We start from the raw sequence: 27,867 nt of genomic DNA on the forward strand, positions 1-27,867 counted from the left end.
CCTTAAGTGAACATCTGGCAACACCACTAGATGGCAATCTCTCCAAGCAAACCCGCTTTTACTGTGGGTGGAGGAGGGACACCTGAAGGCGCAGTGCCAAACTGGCCAAACTCTCAGCCGCTTTTCAACAGGAGAAAACTGAAAAGCTTACTCAACACAAAGTTCAGCACGGGATAGTTTTACTGAACTTTGGGGCAATTGCTCCAAGTAAATCCCTGATATTGAATGACGGGAAAATCTGCGCCAATTTACAGGAATATATGACCGGAAACAAAGTATCTCGCCTTCAAAATAAAAGCACGACCCAACGTAGTGGTTGGCATGAAAGTTTAACACGAGGGGGTACCAGGTTTTTCGTCTTCTGTATCTTAACTTTGCAAGTATTTTCCGATTTAAAGTACTCAAAAAAGTTGCAACATGCACGGTGTGTTATGCGCTTCGGCGTTTACTTTAAAGACCTGCACAGGAAGTTGTATGTTAGTCATTGCAACTTAACACTGGTCATTCCGGTGGTTTACTGTCGTGTTAAGGAGAGGTGTGTGTTTGCATCTGACTTTTTTACACGCCCCTCTCACTCTGGCTCTCAAGTGGGATACACTCTGCGCGCTTTAGTTCAATCAGACTAGATTGATGCAGACTTGGATGACTGACTTCTGACGCCCGACAATGCATACCGAGCCACAAAAGTTTGAAAAGTTGTCTTTACGCACAGGGCTCGCAGTGAGTTGACTCTCGAGTGACAGCAGCTGTGCGCCCATGGATCAGACTACAAGTGGTGGTTTCTCCGCATCTCCGTGGAAAGTCATTTGAAGAGTCAGGAGCGGACATGAACAGCGTCGCTGCAGTGCCAGACGAGAGCCATTAGTCTGTCAGTGTTGGATTTACCAGAGCTTTGAAGGCTTACAGCTGGAGTCTGTTTAATTCTTTATAATTTCTGACAGTTTTGCCTTCAATTGCATTATTGAGTATTTTGAACAGTTTTTGGATAATAACCTACGCTGCAAAGTCGCTTTTGGAGACGTTGGATCTGAATTACGCACGGGATTCCTCTAACAAATGACAGCTTCTAAGTGGTTTGTTGCTCTCCCACTTCACCCCCTCAGCTCACTTCATAGCACTGATCAACAGTGTCACCCCCTTGACCACGTTAGACGCGGGGAGTGAAAGCCTCGCTGTCTCTTCCAGGGAGCCAGCGTGCGGCCGTGGGCCACCTGGCCGAGGATGTGGGGAGGAGGATTCCCGATGTATGTCACCGTGATTGTGACAATGCTCCTGGTCATCATCGACGTGAAAGCCAGCGGGGAGTATTGTCACGGTTGGCAGGACCCCCAGGGTGGGTGGAAAGAAGGGTTCCAGTGCCCCGAGAAGATCGACGGAGAGGACGCGATCATCTGCTGCGGGAAATGCGAGCTGCGCTACTGCTGTTCCAGCACCGACGCACGGCTGGATCAGGGAAGCTGCGACAACGACCGGCAGGCTCAGGAGCCCGGGACAGAGACCAAGGAGAACAAGGACTCCGGCGCAGGTATTCGCCTATGACCTCTACTGCTGCTAATACAAGTAGCCCAATACTACAAATATTACGGACATTGATAGCTAATCATAATCACTCCTTTTGCAATTACACTTAAAGCAAACGTGTTGATACCAGTTTAAAAAAACAAAAGACAAAGACACTCAAAAAAGAGGGAAAAGGCAATTTATAAAGGCAAATAAAAAGGCATAAATGTATGCCTCTACGGGGACTGTTCAAGTAAAAGCCTCTAATCTCCATAATACTCACTGTGATTTATAACAAGGGAAGACTGAGTGACTGAGTTCACTTTAAAATGTTACTTAGTCTCAACCAAATCTTTGATGTGCAGTGGTCCAAAGGTCGGGAATACGTGTTTATTTGCATGTCGAGCAGGGGAGTGAGATGCGATCAGAACCGGTCACTAGAGATGGACGTGGAGACGCCAGGTGTGAACTGACGCGCTTCCAGCTGTCCACTGGTTATCGGATCACCCGAGACGCATGTTAATGTCAGGTCTGAACAGGGCCTAAGTGAGTTAACGCCATGCCCAAGGCGCATCCACAGGATGTCTTAAATTTGATATTGTAAATTGCAGACCTATTAGAAGCTTCGGTTTCCTCTCATAAACCCAGCAGACCCACAGTATCTCGTTGTCAAGAGGTTCATCTGCTGCTCGTCCCGGTTGGCAACGACAGCTGCACGGGAGACAGCAGACTCCTCCAAAAACCAGTTAACTGCACTCACAAATGGCATACTGTGCCCTGCTGCAGCACTTTATAAATAGCTGTGTTTGTTCTGGCCTGTAACAGTGCAAGAGGGGCCGGGCTCAGATCACGCTGTCCCCACGGGGATCAAGTTTGGACTTGACCGGATCTTGGACAGTGGCTCACCAAAGGCGCTGACAGCTCTGTTCATAAAAAACACAAATCGCGTTATGTATCATTTCCTACAAAGCTCATGGAGTCCTTTTCCCATCGTCAAGTTGCTGCTGTAACTCCCCCCCCCCGCCCCCCCACCCCACCCCACAGTGCAGTCTCCCTGGTGTCCCTGCGCTCTCAAGGGATTCATACTCAGATCTACTTTAAACACATATACATACATAAAAACAGTACTTAAGAGATGCATCATTATCAAAACAAAAGACAACATACAGTACAACCTATATTTTGCAACTTACATGGAGGATTAAGTGACTATACACATTTCTTTCTCCATCCTGGCTCCCTATTCATCAATGCTTACATTCCCATGTGTTAATCTATCATAAAGCCTCTTGAAGCTGCATCATATCTTGAGTAAAAGATCAACAAGTTGATAACAGCACTCCAGAAAAATAGAGCAAATATTGGACATCAGAGAAAAGGGCAACACAGGCTTATTTCATGTTACCCTGGAGGATATTCTGCCTTCTTTTGGACCTCCAGCTACAATCTGTCATTTGCTAGGACTATCATGCCTTATCACTGCAGGAAGAGGTATATACATTTCATTCAGTGGCCTCTGGCCAAAATAACTTAAAGAAAAGCAGCTTTTCCCTCACTAAGAAAAAAGGAAATGTTTTTTTTCATACAAAGCCCAGCTCACTTTGTGTATTTCATTCATTTTTCATATGCTTGCAGCTTATTAATCATCCAGGAAAGATACACACCGTAATGTCAATGGCTAACAGGCAGGAAGTTATTAATGTGCTCAACATGAGGGAACATATGGTATTTAGGAACAGAAGAATGCCCGTGGGATAGCAGAGGGAGAGTCCAGCCAGCCAGCCACAAAGACTGTGCCCAAAACAAGAGCTTTAGAAGAGGGGGCTGCTGTTACTGCGGCATGGCTGCTACAGCTTAACTGCAGCAACAGGTGTGGAGGAGTGACAGGGAACAATAGGAGGGTTTCAACCACCATGTGCACAGAAAGTGATTTCTGTGCTTAGAAAAGCACACCGAGCAAGAGGCAAAGAAATAAATTCTTTTTTTGAACTGTAATAGAAAGTCAGATAGTGTACTGAATTTGATTAAGTTTACAGTCATCCATATTGGATTTTGTGTTTTCCTGTTCAGTGGTAGAAAATTATTGTGTACATTTATTCAAGTAAAGTTTTGTGGTACATTTCCATTTTATGCCATTAAAACTCACCACTTCAAGAGGGAAATTGTAATGTAAATTGTTACCAGGTAACCTCAGACCTGGGTAGAGTAGATAAAAAGAAAAACATAGTTAGACATAACACATAACTTAGATTTTACAAAAGTAGACAGTAGCCCTATTTCATAAACAACTTTTAAAAGTGCAAAAATGCCTTTTGTGTGTGTGTGTGTGTGTGTGTGTGTGTGTGTGTGTGTAGCAAAATTTAGCTTCAAGCCATGGAGGACAGTGTTGGTCTGTTGACCAGTGCCACCAGTTTGGTTCAGACTGAAATATCTCGGCAACTACAGGATGGATTGTTACTGTTGTGACTTTTTATACAGACATTTGTGCTGTTGGAGGATGAAACCTACTGATGTTGGAGCTCTCCTGACCTTTTCACTATAGTGTCACCATGAGGTTCACATTCATTGCTATTATAAGTTCAAAGTTTTAATTTGGTTGACTTTGGTTTATTACTAAATACCCCGCTAACTACTTTCCCATCAGCCCCAGTTCTACTTTGTGTGTGGTGCTAATTAGCAAATGTTGGCTAACATGTTAAACTAAGATGGCAAACGTAGTGAATAATATATATGTTAGCATGCTGATGCTAGCACTCAAAGCACTGCTGTGCCAATATACAGCCGCACAGAGCTGGCTATAGCCTCTTAGTGTTGTTTCTTCTTTCTTCTCCTATCAGTCAGTTCATGACCTTCCAGATTTATCTTGTAGGAAGGGCCCAGTCTGCTAGAAACCACAGGACTAAACTAGTTCGTCAAGTATTCAAAACTAGCCATACTTCGACTACCAACAGCAGTAAGATGCTGCTCACACACCAATGCATCAATATGATCTAATAATGTAATATGTAACTATATATTACTATTATAGTACTATAATTTTTGATACTTTAAGTACATTTTACTGATAATACTTTGTTACTTTTGCTCAAGTTTGAATACAGGGCTTTTACTTGCACTAGACTGTTTTACATTGTTGTTTGGGTATTTGTACCTCAGTGAAGGATCTGAGTACTTCCTCTAACACTCTCCATGTTGAACTTCAAATGGTGATTCTTCCCCCCCTTCATCACTGATTTACTGTACAACATTCTGGAAAGGAGCTCCACAGTGAAAAGGATGAACTAACACAGGAAGAAAGTTTTTGCAATTACTAATCCTCATCAGTCATGCAGAAAAAGGAAGTGGAAGCAGAAATGTTGAGGTGGAGGCGAAGTAAGTGCAGGAAAAGAGGGCAGTGGAAGGCTCCCTGGGACATTTCTGCTCTTGTAACTTAGATGTGTTACCATAACAGAGGTCCTGTTAAAAACCTGTTTACTGGAAGGTGTGTAGCTATGAGGTACATTAGCCTCTGAAGTTGATACCACTTCTTGTAAAAGGGAAATGGGTCAAGGTCCTAGCTTGATTCATGCCGCAGAGTCTCGGCCTCTCCTGCCGCTGGCCTGTGTCTTTTGTCACCTGGACTTAGCGCCTGAGCCAATGAATGTCCTCCAGCTCTTAACAAGGTTTCATGCAGTAATCCCTTTAATACCCTGCTACTTTTGATGAGCATTTTGGAAAGTTTCTGAAGGCTGTATGGATGTATTTCAAAGAGCCCGGAGACAAAAGGAAACTAGAGCCAGTTGCCACCTCTCTCTCTGGCATACAGTTACACCTCATAACACATGGGCACATTCAAAGCAGAAAATAAGTACACCCTGTGGGAACAATAAAACACAACTAATCACTTATAATGTAACATGGCCGTTATTGTGCTTGTAAGGTGTTTGTGTGAGTGAGCATGGGAATGAACGATTGAGGAGAACACCTCACAAGTGATCTCATCTTGCCTGTCACCCTGTTTCTGCCAAAAACATTCACTCTGTGCCTTTTCTGTTTTGGTGAAAAGGTGCAGTTAGTAAAACTATTTGATTTTTGTGAAGGAAACTTATTGTTGATCATGTTTCAAAGTTGCTGTTGGAATGTTTCCCGCTCACTTTGCAAATTTACAGACTGAAATTGAGATGTTCACATATAAAAATGTCAAGACTTTTACCTGTTTATTAATGCCTTTGCTATTTGACCTGGTAAAGGACACTCTGGTGGAGTAGAGAGAGTTACTCACGTATTTTGTTGCGAGACTGATTTGCTGTTTTGAACAGAAAGAAAGTAAAGGTCAGCGAGAAGGAATTGGCTTCCTCCTTTGATATAAAGGGCTGAGTAACCTCACATTCAGCTATATTAAATCAGTCAGCTTTAATACCCTTCTTTAAGCAGAAGCCAAGTGCTGTAGTTCAACTCGAGTAACTTATTTTCAAAGGTTGGTCATAAATAGCTGAAGAAAAAGAAGGGTCACAAATATCTGCTGGCAGCCGGCTTAAGAATGTCACCCATGCAAACATACACACACACTGGTCTGCAGGGTCGAGGAGGCCTGGGACACAGCAGGGTGCGCAGGATTAAAACAGATCAAAACAAAGTTAATAACTGCTAATGAGAGCCTGGGGCTCCCTGGGGACCCAATCTCAGTGTACCTTTCATTCTTCTATTCTAGTCCAAACACACCTCTCTGCTCAGTCTTTTGTTTAACTGTCTTAACCAATGTCCACTCACATGTAGGAGCTTTGCTTGTGCAGGGAAACGTTGTGAGTGTGTGAGGGAGCATTGCTTTGAAGTTTAATGTTCAACTTAGAGGTCAATATTTTGCCACTAAAGCAGTGATGTGAATGTGTCTTCTTTTTCCTCTCTCTGTAGTGCCCATTTACGTGCCGTTCCTCATCGTGGGCTCAGTGTTTGTAGCTTTCATCCTGGTGGGATCTGTGGTTGCTGTGTGCTGCTGCCGCTGCCTCCGACCCAAACAGGAACTGTCATCAGGAGGTGCGACTGGAGGTGGGGCCAGCGGTGGGCGCCTCTTGGAAACCATCCCTATGATGGCCAGCACTTCCAGAGGTTCATCATCCCGCCAGTCCAGCACAGCCACCTCATCTAGTTCCTCTGCCCCACCCGCTGCACCCCGCCCTGCTCCCGCTCCACTCATGCGGGCTCAGGCCTCTTGCTGCCTGCCGCCTGATGCCAGCGTCTTCGTCAACATGCCCACCAATTTCTCTGTACTCAACTGCCAGCAGGCCACCCAAATCATGCCTCACCAGGGACAGTTCTTGCACCCGCAGTACATTGGCTATGCTCACCCTGTGTCCCCTACCCCAGCCTTCCTGGACCCCACCCAGGGAGGATACAGACCCCTTCAATCCCCCTGCCCTCCTCCCACCGGAGGGTCCAGTGTCACCAGTGACCAGAAATACCCTCCAGTGACAGTGTGATGAGGGGCCAACATGCAGACCACTCTGCCACTTTGTTGTGAAGACTAACTTGTGAAGTTTAACCTGTGAGGGCTGTGCCACAGACCTTTTTGGGGATGCTGCCAGAGTGGAAAAAGAAAGGCAGGGAGTCAAACTCACATGAAGGACTCATAAAGCCATTGCTGGCAGCAGGGCCTGTCCTGCTATTGTGTGTGGTGTGTCTGTTTAGTGTGTCATATGATCTCTTGCCAAGCTGGAATGAGCTAAGCTCATTCTATGATGGGGTAAGAAGGATGCATAAACAATTTTCTGTCTTGATGCAAAGATTAAACTGCATATTGGAGAGTTACACAGCCCAGATGGGCGATAATGCACAGCTAACTGCAGTCTGCAGCTCACATATGTGTATTGGAGAGTGAGAAAAAGGATTTGTTGGCTTGTGTCTGCTTGAATGAGTGATGACTGGATGATTTATAGCAGTGGACTGTATGAGAAGTGGCTATTCAAGCAAAAAAAAAAAAATTGTGACCACATGCTGTGTTTATGCCATGTACACATCTGCACTTGTGAATGGTTGTGAAAGGTTTATACAATACAGTATACTGTATGTTTGTGTTGAAAGAAAGTATGTGAAATGATGTTTGTACTGTATGTGTGAGTTTGGGAGAGAGTGTGAAGTGTGGAGGGATGTGGTTGCATGAGTAACTGTGAGTGAACTGTGTGTAATGGGAAATGCAGGTGGTGTGATGTGAAAGGCAGTTGCAGTGTCCCTGTAGACCATTTAAACTCTAATGAAGTGAACACAGGACACAGACTGTGACGCTCCACCCAACTATACAACCTCCCCCCTGCCACCCAAAAAGAAAAAACACAAAAATCTTCTGAGCGGAAACACAAAGACACGAAAAATGTATGCAAGGTTGGCAGTTAATGTACCTGAGTGTGTGACAGGGGAGGAGAGAGAGGCAGCTCTCTGAAGATTACTGGGTTAATTATACAGTGAAAACTCTGCCAAGTGTCCCCTTCACGTCTCTCTGGTGAGAGGTGTGTGTGCATGTGTGTGTATTTAACACTCCCACAGTTCAGTGCCTTAGCAGAGGGCATGGGCAGCTCCAGGGCAGCTTTGAGTCATTATTTTCCACTTAAGAAAGGCACAGAAATGGCAGAAATTATTGGATGTAAAAAAAAAAAAAAAAAAAAAAGCGTGAAACTTGCATATTTTTTCAGCCATTCTGAGTACTGTTGTGCAGTTGGGTCACTGGTAACTCACAATTCACGGTAATATGCAACCTGAGGAATGTGCTGCTCCACTGAGTGTGCAGCCTGAGATGTCCCATACAGTGGTACAGAAACCAGCATGTCCGTGTACCTCATCTGTACTCCAAGCACAATGTCTGTAAAATACAATAGGCAGCTTGTGTGTGACTAAGTATGAGTATTTGTAAAATGGTGGATGAACATTGGTCCAATGTGTTTGCTCCCTCTGTGAAATACAGTGATCTGTTGCAGGAGTGACACTTTTCATATGAATAAAAAAAAAAAAAACAACCTTTATACCAGGAAACATGTGTTGAGACCTTATGTTTCAGTATTTTATCACCGCCTACTGTCATAAATATTAAACAAGCAAAGTTTTGTGTTTTAAAACCCCCGCAGGGAAATTTCTGTGTTGCTGTTGTCCCTCTGCGTGAGTGATATTTACACACCATCACATGGATACAAGGTTTACTCAACAAAAAACAAATCTGTGGTGAATAGGTTTGCACAGACCTGTCTCAAATTCTAAATCCCTTGAAACATGAACAGTCTCTTACTTCATCTATTAGAAACACAGACATCTCCACCACCCGCAGAGGACAGAACAAATACCTCGTCACGTCACCTGCCACACAGAGAAGAGGAACAATAAACCACAACAATGGACAGTTCAAAGCTACAACGACGTGGAGGTGTAGTTTTGGCAGGCTCCTCCAGAAACTCAGCTACAGTAATGTGGAAAGCGGAGTGGGCTGGGCCACTGGGGAGTCACTAGGGAGGAGTTGAAAAGCATAAATGGCTCTCTGGCTCCTGCTCGGCTATGGACCGATGGATTCTCCATACTGGAGCAGCTGTAATCGGTTTGGGCTGGGCCACATCCAGGAAGGTGGGTGGGAAAGGGATCTCCAGTTGGACTCCAGTGTCCAGGGGCTGGGGTGTGCATTAATCGGGTAATGGTCTATCTCCACCAAGGCTCCTGAGCTTGGAGGGAGCGTGGGAGAGGTTTGATTCTGACAGTATATGAAGTCACATGCATCTCATCTACAAATCAAACCTTTTTGATTCATTTTAAGCATAAAATGTAAAGCAAACTCCTCCTACTACACTGTAGCCACAGTTTGGCTCAGAAAACCCCGTCTGATTGCATGAGTGCACATCTTACAGTCAACAGACGGAGACATTTGGTCAGGCCATGGATTGATTAGATTTAATGATTAGGACTCGGATGGACAACCCCCCCTCTCCCACCCCTTCACTCGTGCATTCCTGAACCAGTGTCCTCAACACAGAGCACACAGACAATGGACTTTACATTCAGACAAATCCCAGAGCCAGAAAAACACATGATCCAGGCGAGAGTCTCAATCAAATCCCTTCTGTTCGGACGCCTATTAGCACTAGTTCAAGTAAAATATTCCCTCTAAAACATGTCTCGACATATGAGTACAAAAACAGGCATTAATGAAAAGAGAAAAAAAAAATATCAACACATACACATTAATGTCCATTATAATAAAAAAAAAAAAGAACAGTCCAGTAAAGAGTTGGAATCCAACAGAAGTGAAGAAGGAAGCGCTATGCCAGGCTCGCTGATTCTATGTCAGCTGACGATGCTAGACAGGCAGCATCAGGAATCACAGGAGCGGTCAGAATTAAAAACAGGAAAGACAAAGTGGATTTTTTTTTTAACTGGCCAGGGTGAGGAGATGTGCAGCAGAGGAGGAGAGATGTGGAAGCTGCAGAGCGGCAAGGAGATGCAGAGATGGGAGGAAGGAAATGAAGGGAGAGATAAGCAGGAGGAGGTTCCAGTGGGGTAGGAGGGGTTGCAGCAGGGTGGTGGTCCAGCTTTGGGGTGAGCGTTGTGCCTCAGTGGCATCTCTGTGGTGTTTGGCAGTGAGGCTTGTAGCTGCGATGGGATGAAGTGGGGGCTGTAGCTGGGGGGTGCAGGGCTCCAGTGGTCCTCAGTCTATGCTTCCCTCCCTCCCTTTTTAAGGAATTCATCTGTGCTTCTGTGTGTGTTTGTGTGTGTGTGTGTTCTTGACGTCCCTTCCCCTCCTTGCGTGGGCATGTGATGACAGACTCACAAGATGAGAGGGAACCATGGAAGCTAACACACAAACACACGCGGACCGACACACACATGCACACAAACACAGGAGCGCCAATGCGTGCAGACATACATGCACAGGCAGATACAAACACACACACACACACACACACACACATTAACACACAGTGGCATGATCCAAGCCCAGTCTGGGGGGTATACAGATATGCGTAGCAGTCTGAGTTTGACTTGTCATGTCTGTGCGCGGATATGATTGCTCATGCCTGTGCAGCTTGTGTGAGAGATAGAATAAAGTTTATTCCGTATATTCGGCCTGGTCCCTTCTCTCAAGTCAGTCCTCCATGCGCCAGCGACGGCCTCCACACCTGACCGTGACCCCCACCCCCGACGAGGGGTCAGGTCATAGTTCCAGTAAGGCCACAGCGGGGGTCGGTCACCCAGCGTGAGGGTGTCACATCAGTCTGTCTCCGCTGTCACCTTGACAACTGTTGCTATGGTGAGCCAAAGCCTTGGTCAGGGGTGGGGCTAGAGGCTGGGGCGCTGGCGGGTGGTGTCGTAGGAGCGCACTACCTGGGACTGGGACACCACACCGTGCTCCTCCTGAGAGAAGGCATAGCCATCTGCAGAGAAAGAGGAAGAGGTCAGACGTCAAAGGACGAAGTCTGGGTGTCAGGGAACATGTGAACACATTTAGGATGGACTGACCACTGCCTTAGTCTTTGTGCATTTCCATGATCATATTTGTATTTTCATATTATTTTTATGTCTGAATGAGTTGCTCGTGTGGTTTTGTAATTTGTATTCTCGCTTGCCTCAAATTGCTCCTTGAGGGACAAGAAAAATACTTTGAATTGAACTGTATTTAAATTGATATTCAGTTTAACATTACACAAGACAGATCATGTACTATAGAAAGGGCAACTGAGAATCTGAAACTAGTAAATTTGCTTGAAAAAAAAGTTGCAGATTTATTTTCTGTTCATACACAAATCAACTAATTGTTTCAGCTCTAGACTGAACTGCCATGTATGGGTTTCTGTTTCACCAAGTGTTCGCATGTGCTCCTGTGCCAAATACTGTCAGAATATAATATTAATACTAATCAGTGTTTTCTGGGCTTCATGAGGGGAAATAGGGAATAGCGCTGGTTTCTCTCTCCATTCACTCCACACATGTCACAAATATTAAAAAGTACACAACTAAACAGGAACTAATTCCATTTTTAGATTTTCTTTCTTCTCCTGAATCTATTTACACTGTCAGAATATACATTGGTTGTTGAACTAGAAAGAGCTTTTTAAGACTCTTTATTTCATGCAATGAGAGTTAATGAAGAAATAAAGACACACATTTCTTGGGTATCCACTCACAACTGTCAACAATGATTGACAAATCTGGACTTACATCATGGCCAGGAACAAAGTATATTAGTCTAAGATATACTAGAGTATGAGAAATTAGTCTTAAGCCCTGTGTTGAAGCAGGACCTTGATAAGTATGTGTGTGTGGACAGGACACTTACGTGACACAGTCTGCTGCACCGAGTTTGAGCGTCCTACACTTGAAGGTGTTTTCCTAAAGACTCTTGTCAGCAGATGGGCTCGTTCGTTTAGACTGCAGAGAGAGAGGAAAGGAAGAACAATTACCCCACAGTGGCCGCACATAACCACTTGTTTACAGGGAGTTTAAGAGAGAATTTCCACTACTCACACTACTACACAACATCGTTACTGGCTACTGGAAAATATCTTTTAATCAGTGTCTGAATCTTTCCACACATCAGAGGCAGCGTGGTGATTAAAGACAAAGCCCTTCATCCTTCAAGTGTCCTTGAGCAAAACACTGCAGTGTACCAGGTAAAAGTAAATTTCTCCTTCAGGGATCAACACACAGTAGAAACACACAGATCAATAAGTCAACAAAATCTAAGTGGACTTAAGACGAGAAAGTTGGTTGGAGGTGGATTTGATATTGCCTCTGACATTCAATTTAACCCAACCGTAATTCATAAGCTGCCTGCAGGGTAACAGGACATCCACAGTAAACTATTCCTCAGTCCCCACTCCTCTCTCCTCTCCTCTTAACTCCCCCCTTTCCAGGAAGAAGACTGGATCCTCTGTTCTGAGACCACACGCCGTCATGGCTCCTCTCCTCCCATGACCAAAAATAACTAAGCCTTTTCCAGATTTTGCACAAAAATGCACACATGCACACACACTTGTTAAGTTCTTATACTTCTCTCCTGACTCATCGCCATCATTACAGCCATTAAAATCATTAGACAGTTGAACTGGATGTAAATGTAAGACCTGTCAGGAAGTTATCTTCTGCCAATTGCATTTGAAAGGACACATTTTTTTAACTCATCTGCCAAGAGAGCATTAAATTCACAGAGGAGGGGTTTCCCTGGAACTAATGGAGCAGTGGTGATGATCAATGAAGAAGTTATGGGGAAGAAAAGCCAGCCTCCCTGAGGTTAAAATTTGGAGCAAGCAGTTAGGAAAACACTGTGTATGACTGTTGGGAACCTTCACTGAAGTGTGAAAAAAAAGAGCAGTTCTGAAGTTTGTTCAAGCAGACTTCGGCCAAAAAAAGTCAGTACGCCTCAAGATGTCCGTTCTCTCCCTGTGATGTTTCATTCTGACTACCTTCTGATTCAAAATGGTCCAAGGATGTGCTCCGTTTAAACTCTTCCCTCGAGGCGCTTTACCTTTCCACCCCTTTCCAATGCCTACCCCAGGAACTAAAACACAGATGTGCTCTTTTCCATTTTGCTCCATTGCCTCTCTGCCCACCCTTGCTTTACTTCTTTTATTCCAATTGGAGAGGGCCCAAAGATCCTGGGTTTAAATGCAGGGTCAGTCCAGGACGGGGCCCAGTGTAAGGGTCAGGAGGAGCGCTGTGGTTATCCACTCATCACTCCTCAACCTGAAAACATACCTCAGAGCTCTCCAGCTCCCTTCAAGAACCAATGCTGCTCTGAGAAAGCAGTTTGTCTCGGTTGACTCGCATCTGACTCATTTTTACAGCATGTTTTTATACCAGAGTCTCATACAATTCTTCATAATCTTGATTAGCAAACAGTGGTTGTATAAAGTACTTGGATTCTGTATTATCATCAAAATAACTCTTCCAGGTACTTTCAGAGTGAAGTGAGTCAATTCCTATTTATATATTTTCTATATTAGTGGATTGTTCTTACTGATGCATTTTGATGTAGCTGGTCAAGATGGAGTTAATGTCAACAAATTTATGTGCTGCTGGGTCATTTTTATCTATTAAAAACATGACATTATATTGAAATATGAACCTGCAAAGTAAAATGTAACTAAAGTAGAGAAAAATGAGTAAAAAAGTGCAATATGTCCCTCTGAAATGTAGTGGGGTTGAAATACCTCAAAATTGTACTTGATGCAATACATGAGAAAATGTACATAGTTATTTTCCAGCACTCAATCCTACATAGATATTGTGTCTATAACTATAAGTTTCCCTCTAAAGTAAACAACTCGTTCTAACACATCTCTAGACATCACACACACAAGACTAAGTCACAGCAAGAGAACTACAGGCAAATCCAGTAAACACACCAGGTCTGTACAGCAGTTCAAATTCATCCAGCTATGAAGCCATCCAGTGAGAGAGGGACAGAAAAAAAAAATAGACATGAGAAGAGAAATCAAATTTTCAAATGATACTGAGGACAAAGGGGAACGAGTGATTAAAAGATAAACAGAGAGAGTTGTGAATGGGAAACAGGTGAGAGTCACTCCAAAGCAGCCAGCAGTGGGGCACACAGGTCATTTGAGGTCACAGTTCACACAGTGGGACAGTGCAAACCCAGAAACTACCTCTGTGAGCTTGTGAAAGCTCTGGCTCTATGGGGCCTCAGCCTTGGCTTCAGCCCTATGGACGGTGCCACAGGGGAAGTAGGAACACCGTTGATTTCATACATACAAACACACATCACCTGCACACAGTTTTATACCAAACCTGCACATGTACATAGAGATATAGATAATAACAGAATATTCTTGAAAACTGACTGCAGTCATTTTACTTTAATAAGCCCTGGATAAAATCAATAATAAAGAAAATCATAAAATAAATTAAAAAGAACAATAATCAAAGGAATAACATTATTGCCTCTATGGATATGAATGCAAGTGGTATCCCATGATGCTTTGCGTGGTATTTCATATACCTGCGGCCACTGGCATCACGAAGTACGGCTGCCCCTGGGTCGACGGCCCGAGCCTCCAACTCCTGCACCTCCTCTAGGAGAGACTTCCTCACAGTGCGCCGTGTGCTGCGAAGCAGAGACAAGCTCATCAGACCCATGAAGGAAAGTCTGAGTGTTCAGCTTTACAGACACGTGTGATTCATAATATAAAGTGTGCGTAAGTGTTGACACAGACTCAGTATGGCTTAAGTAAACGCTTCAGTTAAGTTAAATAGTCTCTGTATGGAGTTCCCATGTATTTATATTAAATGTGTTCTACTTACGCTGTCCAAGCAAAGTCTTTGAGTAAACACGCAGTAGGCACCAGGACCAGGCCCAGCCAGAAGTGCCAGCACTGCATCACCCTGCCAGCCTGCAATGACAACACACAGGCTCCATTTATTTCGCTCCTATATTAATTCAAATTGAGTATTAAGTCATTTTTCTCTGCAACGAGCGCAGAGACACACGTGGGACATGCAGGGAGACGTGTGAGACAAAGCACAGTGCAAGCCTTACAGAGCATAAAGAATGAGAGTTAGCCAAATCTCAATCCCCATAATGTTAGCCAAACATTTTTAAGAGCTTTCTCACACCCTGAATCTGCACCACAAACTGGATTTAGCACAGTAATCCCACAGCTGAAATACAATGCTTCTATGATGCCAAAAGATAAAAATGCTTGCAAGCAACCGCAGATCCCCGTACCTCTCCCTGCAGTCCAGCTGCAGCCAGCCTCACTGACCTTTGACCCTCATCCTCAGTCTGTCTCCAGGGATTAATCATGCAATCTAACCACTATCTCAATTAGTCCGTCTGTCTGTCTGTCTGTCTCCCTGCCATCTTACTCCTACACATCTCTTCCTCCTGTGGTTCCCTCCAATCTCATGCTTTCACAACTTCTTTTCATTATTAGTGACTTGTCCTCGCCTGTTCCCATAAATCCCTGAGTTTTCTTTCATTACCACATATCTCCCCTTTGGTTATCTGCAAGAGCTCAGTGGTGTTTCACAAGCCTAACTCTTTGGCTCCAGGCGTGAACCCTCAAGTCAATAGTCGCAAACACTTTATGCACCATGACATCCTTAACTTCTACTACTTTATTGCCTGTATCATGTGTTTCCTGTGTCCTGCGCTTGGATCCAGAGCAATAGAGACAATTTGGCTCCCTGGGGAAGGGGGGGGGGGGGGGGGGGGGGTCAACAAGGAAAATTAATCGGAAAGCCATTAGAAGATATCCCCTGCAGCAGCTGGAATCACAACCACAGTGCAGATGATCCAACTGGACTCACAGACACTCTGTTAGTGACAAACAACTACACACAGAGGCACACAGCGCTTTTCTACAGAACTGGACACACATTATATCACATGGTCTTTATACACTGTGAGGATGGAGGCAAGCTAAATGATTTTCTATGCTTTGTGATATCCATAGAAGCAGACTGTTGGTTTCCACCACTTTAGAATGAACACAAATCACATATAGCTGGACACACATAGCACATTAATGCTGACATGCACAAATTTACACACAGTTATTCTGAGAGGAAATATACGACTCTTTTCCATTACCCTGTCCCCCATGGACAGATGGAAATATAGATAGCGAGAGCTGGGAGAAATAAGAGAGGTAATAGGGTAGTTACGGAGGGATGATGGAGGGTTGGGGGGTGGTGGTTGAGTGTGTCTGACCATTCCCCAGTTAGACTGAGCAGCTGCAGAGATATTTGACCGCATTCCTGATTTCTGACACAAATTGAATTAATGGGCTGAGGGGAGTTGAGACGGATCTATTCCCTTCCCCTACCCACTCAGTGGGGCACCCCCACCCCCACCCCCCACCCCCCACCCCCCATCCTTTATCCCCAAACTCTAAAATGAGTCTCTCAATCAAGAGGTCCCCATGTACACTTTCCTCACCCCCACTGGACCCTCATCACCACCGGCAGCAGCAGCCCACCCTCTTGAGTCAACACCTCCACAGAGGGCAGTAAAAGACCGGGGCTCGGGTGACACGCAGCAGGTGCGGGAAGCCTGCTGAGAGGGGCTGGAGGGGCATAAATCTCCCCCAGGGTTCCAGCAGTGCTGACGTGGAACACCCAAGAGGTGAGTCTCAAAGGCGCCATGCATTGGTAACCAAGAAGATGGGAGGGGCAGGCGATGGAGGTTGCAGTAAAGAGATGTAGAGGATGGAGCTATTTTAACCCCCATCACCCCCTGTTACTGAAATGAGTGACACATGTTTACAGAGTGGACTTGCCTGGCCCAGCATGTCGGGGGCGATGGGGATGGTGGGCCAGATGGCTGAGTAGACAGCGAAGAAGACCATCCAGAGTACCATGCTTCCCCACACTGCCAGGTGGGAAAACTACAACAGGAAGAAAGAGGGACAGAAAGAAGAAGGGAAGGAGTGCAGGAGAGGATGGAGATTAAGACACAGAAAAGAGACAGCGTGAGGTCAAATAGTTTACATACAGCTCATCCGAATATAGACAACCTTTCCCTCCCTCCTTCTCCCGTCTTCATCCTGCTCTCTGTGATCTGCTGTAAGTGGACACTGTGTGAATTCCAGTGGGACCCTGCTTCATTACTGCCAGGCTGTTGTGTGGACAGCTGAACGGACAAAGGTGTCAGCGCCCTTCTGTCCATCCTGCCAATCTCTCTCTTTCTCTCTCTCTGTCCTACAGTAGCAGTGAGCAAATTCACATCAGGGTCTGAACTACTGCTGTTTTGAACACTAAACTCATCTCTGCTGACTCAGTCGCCGTACAAAAAGTTTGAACCAAATCAATACTTCATTGTTCCAACCATATGTTTTTTTAAAAACTATTTCACAGTATTTTACTGAAGCAAAGTTCATGTCCAGTGGTTCCAGTTTTGCCTGTATACACTGCAATCATCTAATATTAGGCAAGTTTGCATTATCATAAGACATCTTGCATATACCTAGTATCTGGTATATTTTAATTTCTCAAGAGTTATATGCTAATATTGGTCAACTTGGGGGGTCTGCTGTCTGTTGATGATCTGGGACAGAGATCAGCAGCTGAGAAATGAACTAACTTTGTTCAGCATTATTACTGATAGCAGCTGCCATTTCTCACTGGAATTCAATGTGCCTTGTTGGTTTACACAGGAAACATATAGTGCATACAAATTTACCTTTGAAAAGTGATAGTAATGGTTTCCAGCAAGTTATTTATTATTTCAAAGGTGACAATTTCAATATATAGACTACTTTGTTTAGGCTACTTTGTTAACAGGAATCCTGCCTATTGAAAGTCCATCTGGCAGTGTGGCCCATAACCTATTTAATATCAATTGTAGAGAATAACCATATGGTTGAGTGTAAAAATATATTTCTCATGACTTGAATTTAAGATTTTTTTAAAGGAATGAGGACATCTGTGTTAAATTAAATCGGTTTCGCGCTTATGTCTCTGTATTTAGTATTCATCTAACAGATGGTGATCTCACTGTTTTCTGATCTGTTTTTCTCCTTTGCTTTGTCTGAGCAGTGATGATGCCTGTTCATCCCCTACAAGATTCATCTGTTAAAGCAAATTCTATCCTTCTTGTGGCTTCTTCACAGTAAAACCCTTCAAGTGACAGACATTTTTCAAAGTTTTATTGTCAGTGGATAAGTTTGAAATACTGCACTGGGGCGATGGAAAAAAAATTGCTGCCCTACGCGAGATGTTTGGAAAATGAGGCGCAAGCATGTGCAGTTTGAAAAACCTCAAACCTCTGCCACAAGATCAAGGTAAGCCACATCTTTTCCCAAGCCTTTCCTGACTACGAAGCATTTACACCAGGTTCTATGAAATCCTCACACTAAAATCCTCACAGAGTGGGCCCCCTCCTCCTCTTTATTTATCAACGGGTGAGTAAAATACAGTGCATGTGGTGTGGTATATTAGAGTGCGTTAATGTTCCTACCCTCGTCCAAGCGGTGGTCTCCATTCCAGCTTTCAGACACACTGTAACTACCACATACTACACATACACATGCACACACAGGGGAGAGGGAGGGCAAATAAAAAAAACACAGAGAAACCGGATTAGTTCACTGGCGACAGTGCAGATAATAAACATTAATGTTTTGCAGTAAACTCAGCAACGTCTGCTAAAATACCCAGGACCCCCACAGCCCACTGTAGTCTACACACACAAAATACAACAAATAAACACCACTGACATTCACAGGAGACTGCGGGGAGTAAAATGATAGCGAGACTGGGAGATGGAGATGTGAATACAGAGAAAAGATGGATGAAGAGGCGAGGAGACAGACTGGCTAGACCAGACGAGATTGACTGACTCCGAGGAAGCTGCACAGTGCTGGTGTGTACACAAATACTGTGCAGATGCAAAAATATGAACACAACTGTATGCCAAAAGACACAGAAATAAAAATGTAATACAAACAAAAACACGCATAGTAAATAGAAGTAAGATACTTACTGTGTAGACCATATTTCCCACAAACAGGTAGTCATTTCCCTGGCCGTTCTGGAAGGGAGAGTCTGTGGGGAACACACACACACACATGTGCCTCATGACAAAGTGTTACCATCCACAGTTATGGGAATGTTGAGAATTACTCTGGCATGTCACTTACCATGCTCTAACATTTTGAGTGGAAACCAAAAAAGAATAATTGAATGAATCAGTGCGTTGATACAATGTCCCCAAAACACCTGAAAGACGGAGAGATGGACACAGAGAGAGAGAGATGGACAGAGAGAGAGAGAGGAGAAGAGCAGAAACATGTCAGTGCAAACTAATGCCAAAGCACATTTATGCCCCCACACTCCCACACACATAAAAACATACAAAAACAGCAATTCCTCACAGTAACACACAACTTCCACTGTGTTCTTGCCATCAAAAGTGCCCTCCTGTACTGTACACACACACACACACAAACACACACACACACACACACACACACACGTACAGTAGGTTGAGTTGCTGGTGCACCCTCTCAAATGAAAGACTTCCTTATTCTCGCCCTATGAATCTCATTAGCGGTTGCCATGGGAACATCCCAGTCTCCTTGCCACTCTTGTTTACTCGCTGGCGTCCCAAACAAACAGCAGGCATCACTCGTCAATCCCACAGAGGAGCCACAAGGTGTGAGAAGTTGAACGCAGAGTGCATGAATGACAGATTTGGCTTTGATTTCAGATGCAGCACATGGTTTGTTTGCGTGTGTAGGTGAATGCAGATTGTCATTTATACCTTAGTGTTGAAGCCCTCGGCATTCTGGGTGATTCGGTAGAGCTGTGGGAACCTGAGCATGTTCTGCTGGCTGCACGGCCGGTCAAATATCCCCAAAGTGAACGGAGGCAGCGCAGTGAATATCTGGATCGCACATAAGACACATTAGTTCAACCGTAAACACACATAATGACAGAGCTGTGTGTCCACATATACACGTACACTACAACTAGCTGGTAATCAATGTTCAGATCAGACTGAGAATTCAATAATGTTTTAAAAATGGGCATCTGCAGTCAGACATTCACAGTCACCAAACACACCAAACCAAAACACACATGTATACAAATGTCTCTGGCATGCAGAAAGAGCACTGATAAGAAGACAAAGTGGAGTGAGAGTGATGAAGAGATAGGATAGAAAGCAAGAGAGGACAATTAACATCAACTAAGTAAAGCAAGAAGAGGGGTGGGGGGTGGTTATGAAATGGAAAAGAGTGACAGGGTGAGACAGTTTGAGCTGGAGTGAGGGTGGATACTCACCACGTTGTAGAGGCCTATACACCAGCGCTCAAAAAGGATCTGGCCAGAGAACCCGTTCACAAAGGCAAACCAGAGCTGGGACACAAAGAGAGGGATGAGAGAGGATCAGAGGAACAATAGTGGAGGGTAAAGCTGCCTTAGGGAGGTACTGATAGTGGAAACAGCAGGGAGAGATGTGGCCAAATGTGTGCCTCTGTTCACATTACACGAGGAAAAAATTCAACCAGTAGAACTTAAAGGAGCACGGAGAATTTTGTGTGTTATAGTGGGCGAAGAGACGAGAAATCCTGCACACTGGTGGTCACTTTATTTATAAGCTTCAGTCAGTTCACCTTCATCGGGTAAGATTGTGGTATTTGACGGGAAGCCTCAACAATTTCTAACTATGAGGAAGTAGACACAGAGAGGTGAGCTAAGGTTTTCAGATGGCCAAACACATAAAAGACTAATGGGCAATTCGTTCCAACATCATCAGGAAACTCCTCTAATAAAAGAAGCAAATATCACCTGTGCATCAGAAAGCAGCAGCGTTTACAATTATTCTCCTAGTTTTGGAAAATGTTGGCACTAGCTGACTACCTGTCTGAGACAGAGGCAGAAAGACATGAAGGTTATTTCCATTTGACAATTGTCATTTAGTTTTACATTGTTTTTACAATATATAACAATATAAAATATGCTAGCATAGGAGCTGCACTTCCTGTAGCTCCATTTAGCCATCTGGCATGAAGTTTTAAAAGCATTCCTCATGCAAGTTGTGGCTGGCTCTGAAACCACTGTCTGACTTTATAGAAGTTAATTTACTGAAACACAGTGCCTAAATGTGACTGTGGCCCAGGGGAAACCTTCATTAACGCCTTGCTCACTCACACACACACATAAACACACAGTCATGGAGCAGACACAGGCTGATCTGAGGGCAGATAGAGAAAATGTTTGGGGCCACTGGTGGGAGTTGTGGCATTCCTGGGGCATACAGTGGAGCATACAGCCTAGGGGTGAGGTCAGATACACAAAAAAACACTCACACACACTCCCATCCCCCTTATTCTGTCTCCACTAAGTGGACAGAGACAGTCTCTAACCTTTGGCCCAGAGCGCCCTGCAGGGAGCCAATCATGTGAGATAATCATGGAAACACACAGACACACACACACAGGCACACAGTGGTGGTGTGAGCGGGACAGTAGGCTACGATCTGCGGCTCCCATGAGGACCTGCACCTGCTGGCATCTTTAATGTCAGACAGAGGGTGAGGGAGGGGGTGGGGGGTGGTGGAGCACAGCTGACAAATACCCATCATAACAGGCAGGCCAGGGCTGCAGTGTGCCCCTTCATCACACACACACACACACACACACACACACACACACACACACACACTTGCACAGAAAAAAAAAACATGTGTTTAGATCGGCAGTGACGAGACCTTGGCTCCAAGGGTCGCCTGCTTTGTGTGTGTGTGTGCACAAAAGAGACAGAAAGCAGACACCAGAAGGGCACCTCGTCCATCACTGTCAGCCATGTCGGCAAACAGCTGCAAAACGTCTCTGTTAATGTAACTGTGTGTGTGTGTGTGTAAGTGTGTGTGTGTAAAACAGAGAGGGTGTGGTGGCAAAGCTTTTACCTCTATAATGTAGAGGACCACATTCTTGTAGAAACAGTAGAGGATGCACTTGGTGACACGGTTGTAGCTCCACGCCCCATGGACCAATAGCAGCTTCTCTAGGTAGGAGAACTACCAATCAGAGGCAGAGAGGAAAATAGGGAGGGAAAATAAAGATTAAACGTAATAATTAGAGACATGAAAGAGAACAGAACTGATATCAAGAATATCACAGAGAGGAGGAGAGTTGAGCAAAGGGGAGGCTCCCTGATAAACATAAGTGGAGCAAGCTGCCCGGGGGCTACGTGATAAACAACTCAACAGTGAAAGTGACAGAATACATTTGTGTGAGAGACAGACGCAGAAAAGTCAAGACTCCCGTGAAGTTAGCAGAACCCTCTAGTTGCATTTTGTCCTGTTCACATTCCCACTGAGTTGTCATCGTGAGCTTATTTCAATTATTGATAAATCTGTTGATTATTTTTGATTCTTCAGCCCAGAAAAAATCAGAAAATGGCAAAAAAGTTTCCCAGAGATCACAATGACATTTTCAAGTTGCTTGTTTTGTCTGACCAACAGTGAAAAACCTGAGCTAAAAAGCATTTTACACTATTTTTACTGGTAAATGAGTTTAACGATTGGCCAACTATTATTTTTATGTTTATGTTAATGTTTTTAATTTGTCAATTAATTTCCTGTTGATCGACAAATCACTCTACTACTCTATTGACACGTTTGTGTAAAAAGTAACAATATCAATATAAAAAGTGATTTTCTTACATTGCTAAAACAGTATAAAACTATATATTTGCTTGTAGACTTTCTTTCAGACTAAGAAAATACTTGAGTGACCCCTGTGAGTAAATTCTCCCCTAAAGCAAGGTCAAAGGTCAGGATCAACTGAGCAGTGAGCAGGTAGGGATTCAGTATCTTGCCTAAAGATACTTCAGCAGGGTGAGCAACCAACCGTACGTCCATTATCTCCATTCGTGTAAAGCCTGTAACATATCTGTATGACCCTCACACACACATGACTGACTCTCCTCTGTGTCTCCGTGCTGTGTCTGCAGCCCACCTGCGCTATGGAGTAGTCAGAGGAGTTGGTGGCCTGCATGCCCTCGTTGCCGCTGATCCCCACTCCGACGTGAGCAGTCTGTATCATGCCCACGTCATTCGCGCCGTCGCCTATCGCCAGCGTGATGGCTTTCACGTGTTTCTTCACCATATCCACAATCTCTGACTTCTGCAGCGGAGACACTCTACAGAACAAAGCAAGAGGAGATAGATAAGAGATGGTTGGCTGATATTAAACGCATACAGCTGTCCCGTTTCAGGGGGTGGAGGGAGGGTGCGGGGGTAGAGGTGGAGACATGGGAAAATTATAGAGCACTGTGAGAGAGAAAGAAAACAAGAAATAAATTTCAAGAGAGAAGGGAAAAAAAACAGCCATTAGGAAAGAAAGAATAAAGTCTGGGAAACTAATAATGGGAAAGAGTTGAAAGGGGAAAAAGAAAGAGATGGATGAGAGGCTGGCACGACTCTGTTTACTGCTCTTCACTAGGTATTAGGAAACAATGATTCACTGTTCTGCTAATAAGACTCTGCATAGCTCACGTTTGATGTGTTTATATATGATGTGTGTGTGCATGCCTGCCTAAGTCTTCGTGTGCCTCAGTGTGTGTGTGTGTGTGTGTGTGTGTGTGTGTGTGTGTGTTCGGGGAGCTTCCAGTGGTACTCCACCCTCTTGACCTGTATCACTGATCCTCTGTCTACAACCGGTTCTGTCTCTCCACTGACAATGGAGGATCCAGGGAGGCTCCATTACAGGTGCATCCCCTCAGGGCCACACAGAGATGATGGTGAGACGTTCTGCTGCATTTGCTTAAGAACTATGGATATTTTTTCACTTTACGGAGTCATGTGTTGCATCTGTGAAATGGCAGCCTCCGCCCGATGCCACTCCCTCTCCTGCGTCTGTCGGATGTGTTTTTTCCTCATCAATCCTTTATCTCTTCCTCCATCTGCCATTGAAAAAGTGTTGAAATCTTTTGATCGGTTTGTGCTGGAGGTAAATAAAAATGAAGCGGAGGAGACAGTAGAGGGTGCCAACCATCTAGTTGTTGCTTGCTTTTGTTAATTTTATACATATTTAAAGTCATGTGTCTCTTGAAAATGCTAATTTAATGATGGAGGCATTTTTGAAAGAAGCTATTTTCTTCATTTCATTTCCATTTTTCTTTTACTTCAAGAACTTCTCGCCCGTGGTGGTTTGAAAATTGCGATTCCAAGTTCATTCTTTAACCTGGAAACAGTAACACAAGGTCCATTAAGTAGCTACTCTGGAGCTTTTGATCGGCTCACATTGTTATTCTTGTGTAGCTGTAAGCAAGACCAAGCTTTTCATGTGCATTTGAATACTAGCTTCTTATATGTATAATTCATCTTCGGATAATGGCTCTTCTTAAGGGACATATTTCAGAGAACACTCGCACTTACTGCTACTGATCTCAGGAGGAGGTTGTGTGAGAAAAATCCCACCACACACAGTGTGTATATTCTTAAATGCTGCATTCTTGACCCAGGGACTAAGATTGAATTTGTCTTCATCTTTGTTTTCAAAACATGCTTTGGATGAGGAGGCGTTCCTGCTGCCAGTTCATTGTCATTCACATGCGCACAGCTGAAGTGAGTCCTGCCTTTATTGCCTGCAGCCTGTACAGTGAAAACAAATACATGTACAAAGGAGGAGACATGGGAGAAAACCGATACTGGAACTGGGATTAAGCTTGTACAGCAAAGGAAATTATATTTCCACAGTGCAGGACTTGCGACTGTAGTGGCTGTATGTGCAGACGGAGAGACACAAACTGTGAGAGGCAAACGTTCTTATGATTTACATTATATTTGAAGGAAGGAACACATTTTTAACGAGTGCTCCGCTTCTTCTCTTCAGAGTCAGCTACTGTAGCTTTAACAGTAGCAGAAAGTAGATATGCAACAATGTGACACTACAGTTATAGAGATGGACCCAAATCCAGATATTTAATATTTATATTACATTTCCCTGATTATAGAAATTAACTGAGCCTCAGTGATGTCTTAGGTGATAGTAATTTCAGTATCAACACTCAACTATCCACTTAAAGTGTGGCCAATACTTCAAACAGTTCCTAGAAAGAGGAGGAGTCACTTTCACAACGCACGCATGTGTGTGTGTATGTGTGTGTGTCAGGTACAGCTCGAGCACTCAGTCCACTCCACCATGTTTGTCAATGCTCTGATAATGATATTACAAAATTAAATTATGTGCAGCCGCATGAGACATCACATGCAAACAGAACAGAACTGGATGCTTTGATGAAGATATGACAAAATGAAATTATGAGCAGATGTATGATTCCACACACACACACACGCACGCACGCGCGCGCACACACGCACACACACACACACACACGCACGCACGCACGCACACACACACACACACACACACACACACACACACACACCCCTCTGGCTGGAGCCCACAGGTCATAAAGATGGTTTATCTTCTATGAATATGTAAGTAGGATCATGTCCCGGTCAAGCTGGACACACAGAGCTGGGTGGTCTGGTTAACATTCATACATTTGCGTGTACGAAAACACACAAATTTACACACATGCACAAACACACACATAAACTCCTCCCGCCCCCCTACTGCACACACCACAAGATATTTCCAGGGGAAAACCTCAGACAGAGTCTTGGCCTCTGAAGTTGTTGCTGAAGGATGGGATCAACCTCTGCTCTTTGTTTTTCCTGTTTCTGCGTCTGAAACGTGCGCGAGTGCGTCTGATCACAAATCTCTCTTTATCTCTCTCTCTCTCTGTCTCGCTTTACCTTTCCTCTAAACACTGCTAACAGTGTCTGGGATTGTGTAAAGTGGCATTGGAGAGATGAAAGGCTGCCGCTGCTCTTCACGGTGGAACTGAGCAGAAAATAAGCAGCCGCTAAGTCCTCCTATAAACAAACGCACAGTGAAGTCAGGAACCCATGCGTGTGAGTGCACTCCACTCTGCTGAGACACGCACATCCACACGCACGCACACATTCCCAAACCGTGAACCACCGCATACATACAGCAGATGAGACCTTATCTCACAGACACCTAGCTGCTTAACAGTCGCAGCTATAGCTCATTATGCACAGACACCTTATTGCCAGTGCAGTGCCCCAGATGCACGTACACACTCATTACAGGAGTCATCAGGACCTCCCAAGGGGCTGCAAGATAAACCTAAGGCACTGTGAGATGATTGCAGGGAAAACAACCAATACAAAACTAATTCTACTACAAGGAAACCTTTCTGTAATCTACTTTTTTTTTTTCAAACTCTCCGGTAAATTTATCTCATGAGGCCTCTGAGAAGCTCATATCTATATCTGTAACTTATTTAACTGTTTTGCATTAATAATATGTACTTTGTCTATATATTTAACAAAAGAGCCAAATTTCTCAAATGGTAAGTAAAGTATAAACACAAGCAGCTGTACAAAGAAACTGACCAAATAAAATACGATCCAAAAACACAGTGTTCTGCTCAGCAGGTAAATCTTTGGATGGATCTTTGCAAACTAATGCTGGTGCTCCTGAAGAAAAAGGGATGAAACCCTCAAACATGCAAAAGAGCAAATTTCAGATACTCATGTAGAGGAGCAGAAGTATGTGGAGTTTTGATAAATGACCCCTGATGAAGACACTTCATGAATTGTAGTTTAGCGAAACTCCACATCATCCTGCTCCGCTACACTCAAGAAACTCAGGTTTGCTCTTTTGCAAATTTCAGTACTTCACATGCTTTCAAAATTTGCTTCCACGGGCACATTTAGTTCTGTAAGAAAAAAAGAATTGATGTTTGATACCAAGCCCTGGCCGGGGAAAGGAGAGATAGGGAAATGGAGGGAAAGGGGTGCACAGAGAGAGGTATGGAGTGAAGGACAGAGGAAAGAAAGCTGGAGGCTGTTTGCAAGGCCTGTGAGACTTGAGTCCGGATATGGGCCGGATATGCAAGAGAGTCAATTACTTCCCTCCTGGCTGTACACACATACACATACACACGCATGTGCACGTGCAAGCGCACGCACACACGGACAAAAGACGAGTGGAAACTCTTTTATTAAACATCACAGCTGGTGCTGAGTGGAACATGACCAAAAAAGGGAACATGCAGTAAACATTCGATGAACAGAGTGCACTTTGTATCAATGGAAATGTATAACGGCAGCGCCTGTGTGTGTGTGTGTGTGTGTGTGTGTGTGTGTGTGTGTGTGTGAGTGTATCGGTACCCATCCTGATGTACCAGCAGTAAGTGAGTCATGACTTTGACATTTCCATGTGACTGATTGTATTACATTACTCCTGCTGTGCAGCCTTTTATCATCCTCATTCATTTGCTGACCGTGGGCAACCGACAACCTTTACAAACACATGCAGGTATGCAGGCCTGTGCATGGACGCACACACACTAACACGCTCTCTCTCTGTCTCTATCATGTACACAACAGAGGGAGAATAACCTGCAGTGAGATTCAATGGATCTGTTTCTTAAGGGTTTGTTTTTCTTCAGTGGGTGCTTCCAGTTGCTGGTGTGTTTACTTTATTAAAAAACGAGCTGTTTAGGGATTTAAAACTCAATGAAACCTAGTCTCACCCACCTACTCCCGCCAACACTAAAGCTAGATTTATACACAGGTGTTTTGGAATTTAACGAGATTCATGTCATAGATGTGCCTTTACAGCAAAAACAGGTGCAGGACAAAAAGCAGCTAACAGGGCTAAAAAAAAAAAAAGACAATGTAGGTCAAAACATTGAATTAAAATGCTTTCAGGAGCTTGCAAATTTCAGCACGCAGACAACCGCTCCCCTTTTTCTTTGCATATAGGGGTTTTCCCACAACAGCACAATGATGCTGTGTATCTGTAAAAAATATTTGTGATGCAGAGAGCTCATCCTCCTGATTTATTTAAT

The 27,867-nt window shown here is 44.2% G+C and overlaps 2 protein-coding genes across 7 annotated transcripts in view; one reads left to right on the forward strand and one right to left on the reverse strand.

Moving 5' to 3' along the window:
• The first annotated feature begins 192 nt into the window (after nt 1-192).
• On the forward strand, nt 193-9,721 carry LOC139625329 (protein shisa-2). Its single transcript, XM_071485198.1, has 2 exons — nt 193-1,525; nt 6,391-9,721. Exons 1-2 carry the CDS (start codon nt 1,222-1,224, stop codon nt 6,954-6,956), a joined length of 870 nt encoding a protein of 289 aa, XP_071341299.1. The 5' UTR covers nt 193-1,221; the 3' UTR covers nt 6,957-9,721.
• Nucleotides 7,877-27,867, reverse strand: part of atp8a2 (ATPase phospholipid transporting 8A2) — a 50,253-nt gene continuing 30,262 nt past the window's right edge. For all 6 annotated transcript variants that reach the window (XM_071485195.1, XM_071485194.1, XM_071485192.1 and 3 more), the window contains 12 exons: nt 22,932-23,115; nt 21,878-21,988; nt 20,251-20,325; nt 19,730-19,852; nt 19,107-19,185; nt 18,950-19,011; nt 18,425-18,481; nt 16,746-16,853; nt 14,767-14,855; nt 14,465-14,569; nt 11,783-11,874; nt 7,877-10,880 (listed from right to left, as the gene is read on the reverse strand). In XM_071485195.1, coding sequence (XP_071341296.1) covers nt 10,786-10,880; nt 11,783-11,874; nt 14,465-14,569; nt 14,767-14,855; nt 16,746-16,853; nt 18,425-18,481; nt 18,950-19,011; nt 19,107-19,185; nt 19,730-19,852; nt 20,251-20,325; nt 21,878-21,988; nt 22,932-23,115 — 1,180 coding nt within the window. In that variant the 3' untranslated portion in view covers nt 7,877-10,785. The remainder of the gene's footprint in view (nt 10,881-11,782; nt 11,875-14,464; nt 14,570-14,766; nt 14,856-16,745; nt 16,854-18,424; nt 18,482-18,949; nt 19,012-19,106; nt 19,186-19,729; nt 19,853-20,250; nt 20,326-21,877; nt 21,989-22,931; nt 23,116-27,867) is intronic.

The sequence above is a fragment of the Trachinotus anak genome, unplaced genomic scaffold, assembly GCF_046630095.1.
Source record: "Trachinotus anak isolate AG129_WGS33_773 ecotype Australia unplaced genomic scaffold, CSIRO_AGI_Tana_v1 ptg000009l, whole genome shotgun sequence".
Taxonomy (NCBI): domain Eukaryota; kingdom Metazoa; phylum Chordata; class Actinopteri; order Carangiformes; family Carangidae; genus Trachinotus; species Trachinotus anak.

Bases quoted from the DNA above. Each gene is read 5' to 3' on its own strand.
- LOC139625329 (XM_071485198.1), top strand. From the start codon at position 1,222: ATGTGGGGAGGAGGATTCCCGATGTATGTCACCGTGATTGTGACAATG. The intron at 1,526-6,390 runs GTATTCGCCTAT...CTCTCTCTGTAG, and splicing joins GAACAAGGACTCCGGCGCAG to TGCCCATTTACGTGCCGTTC.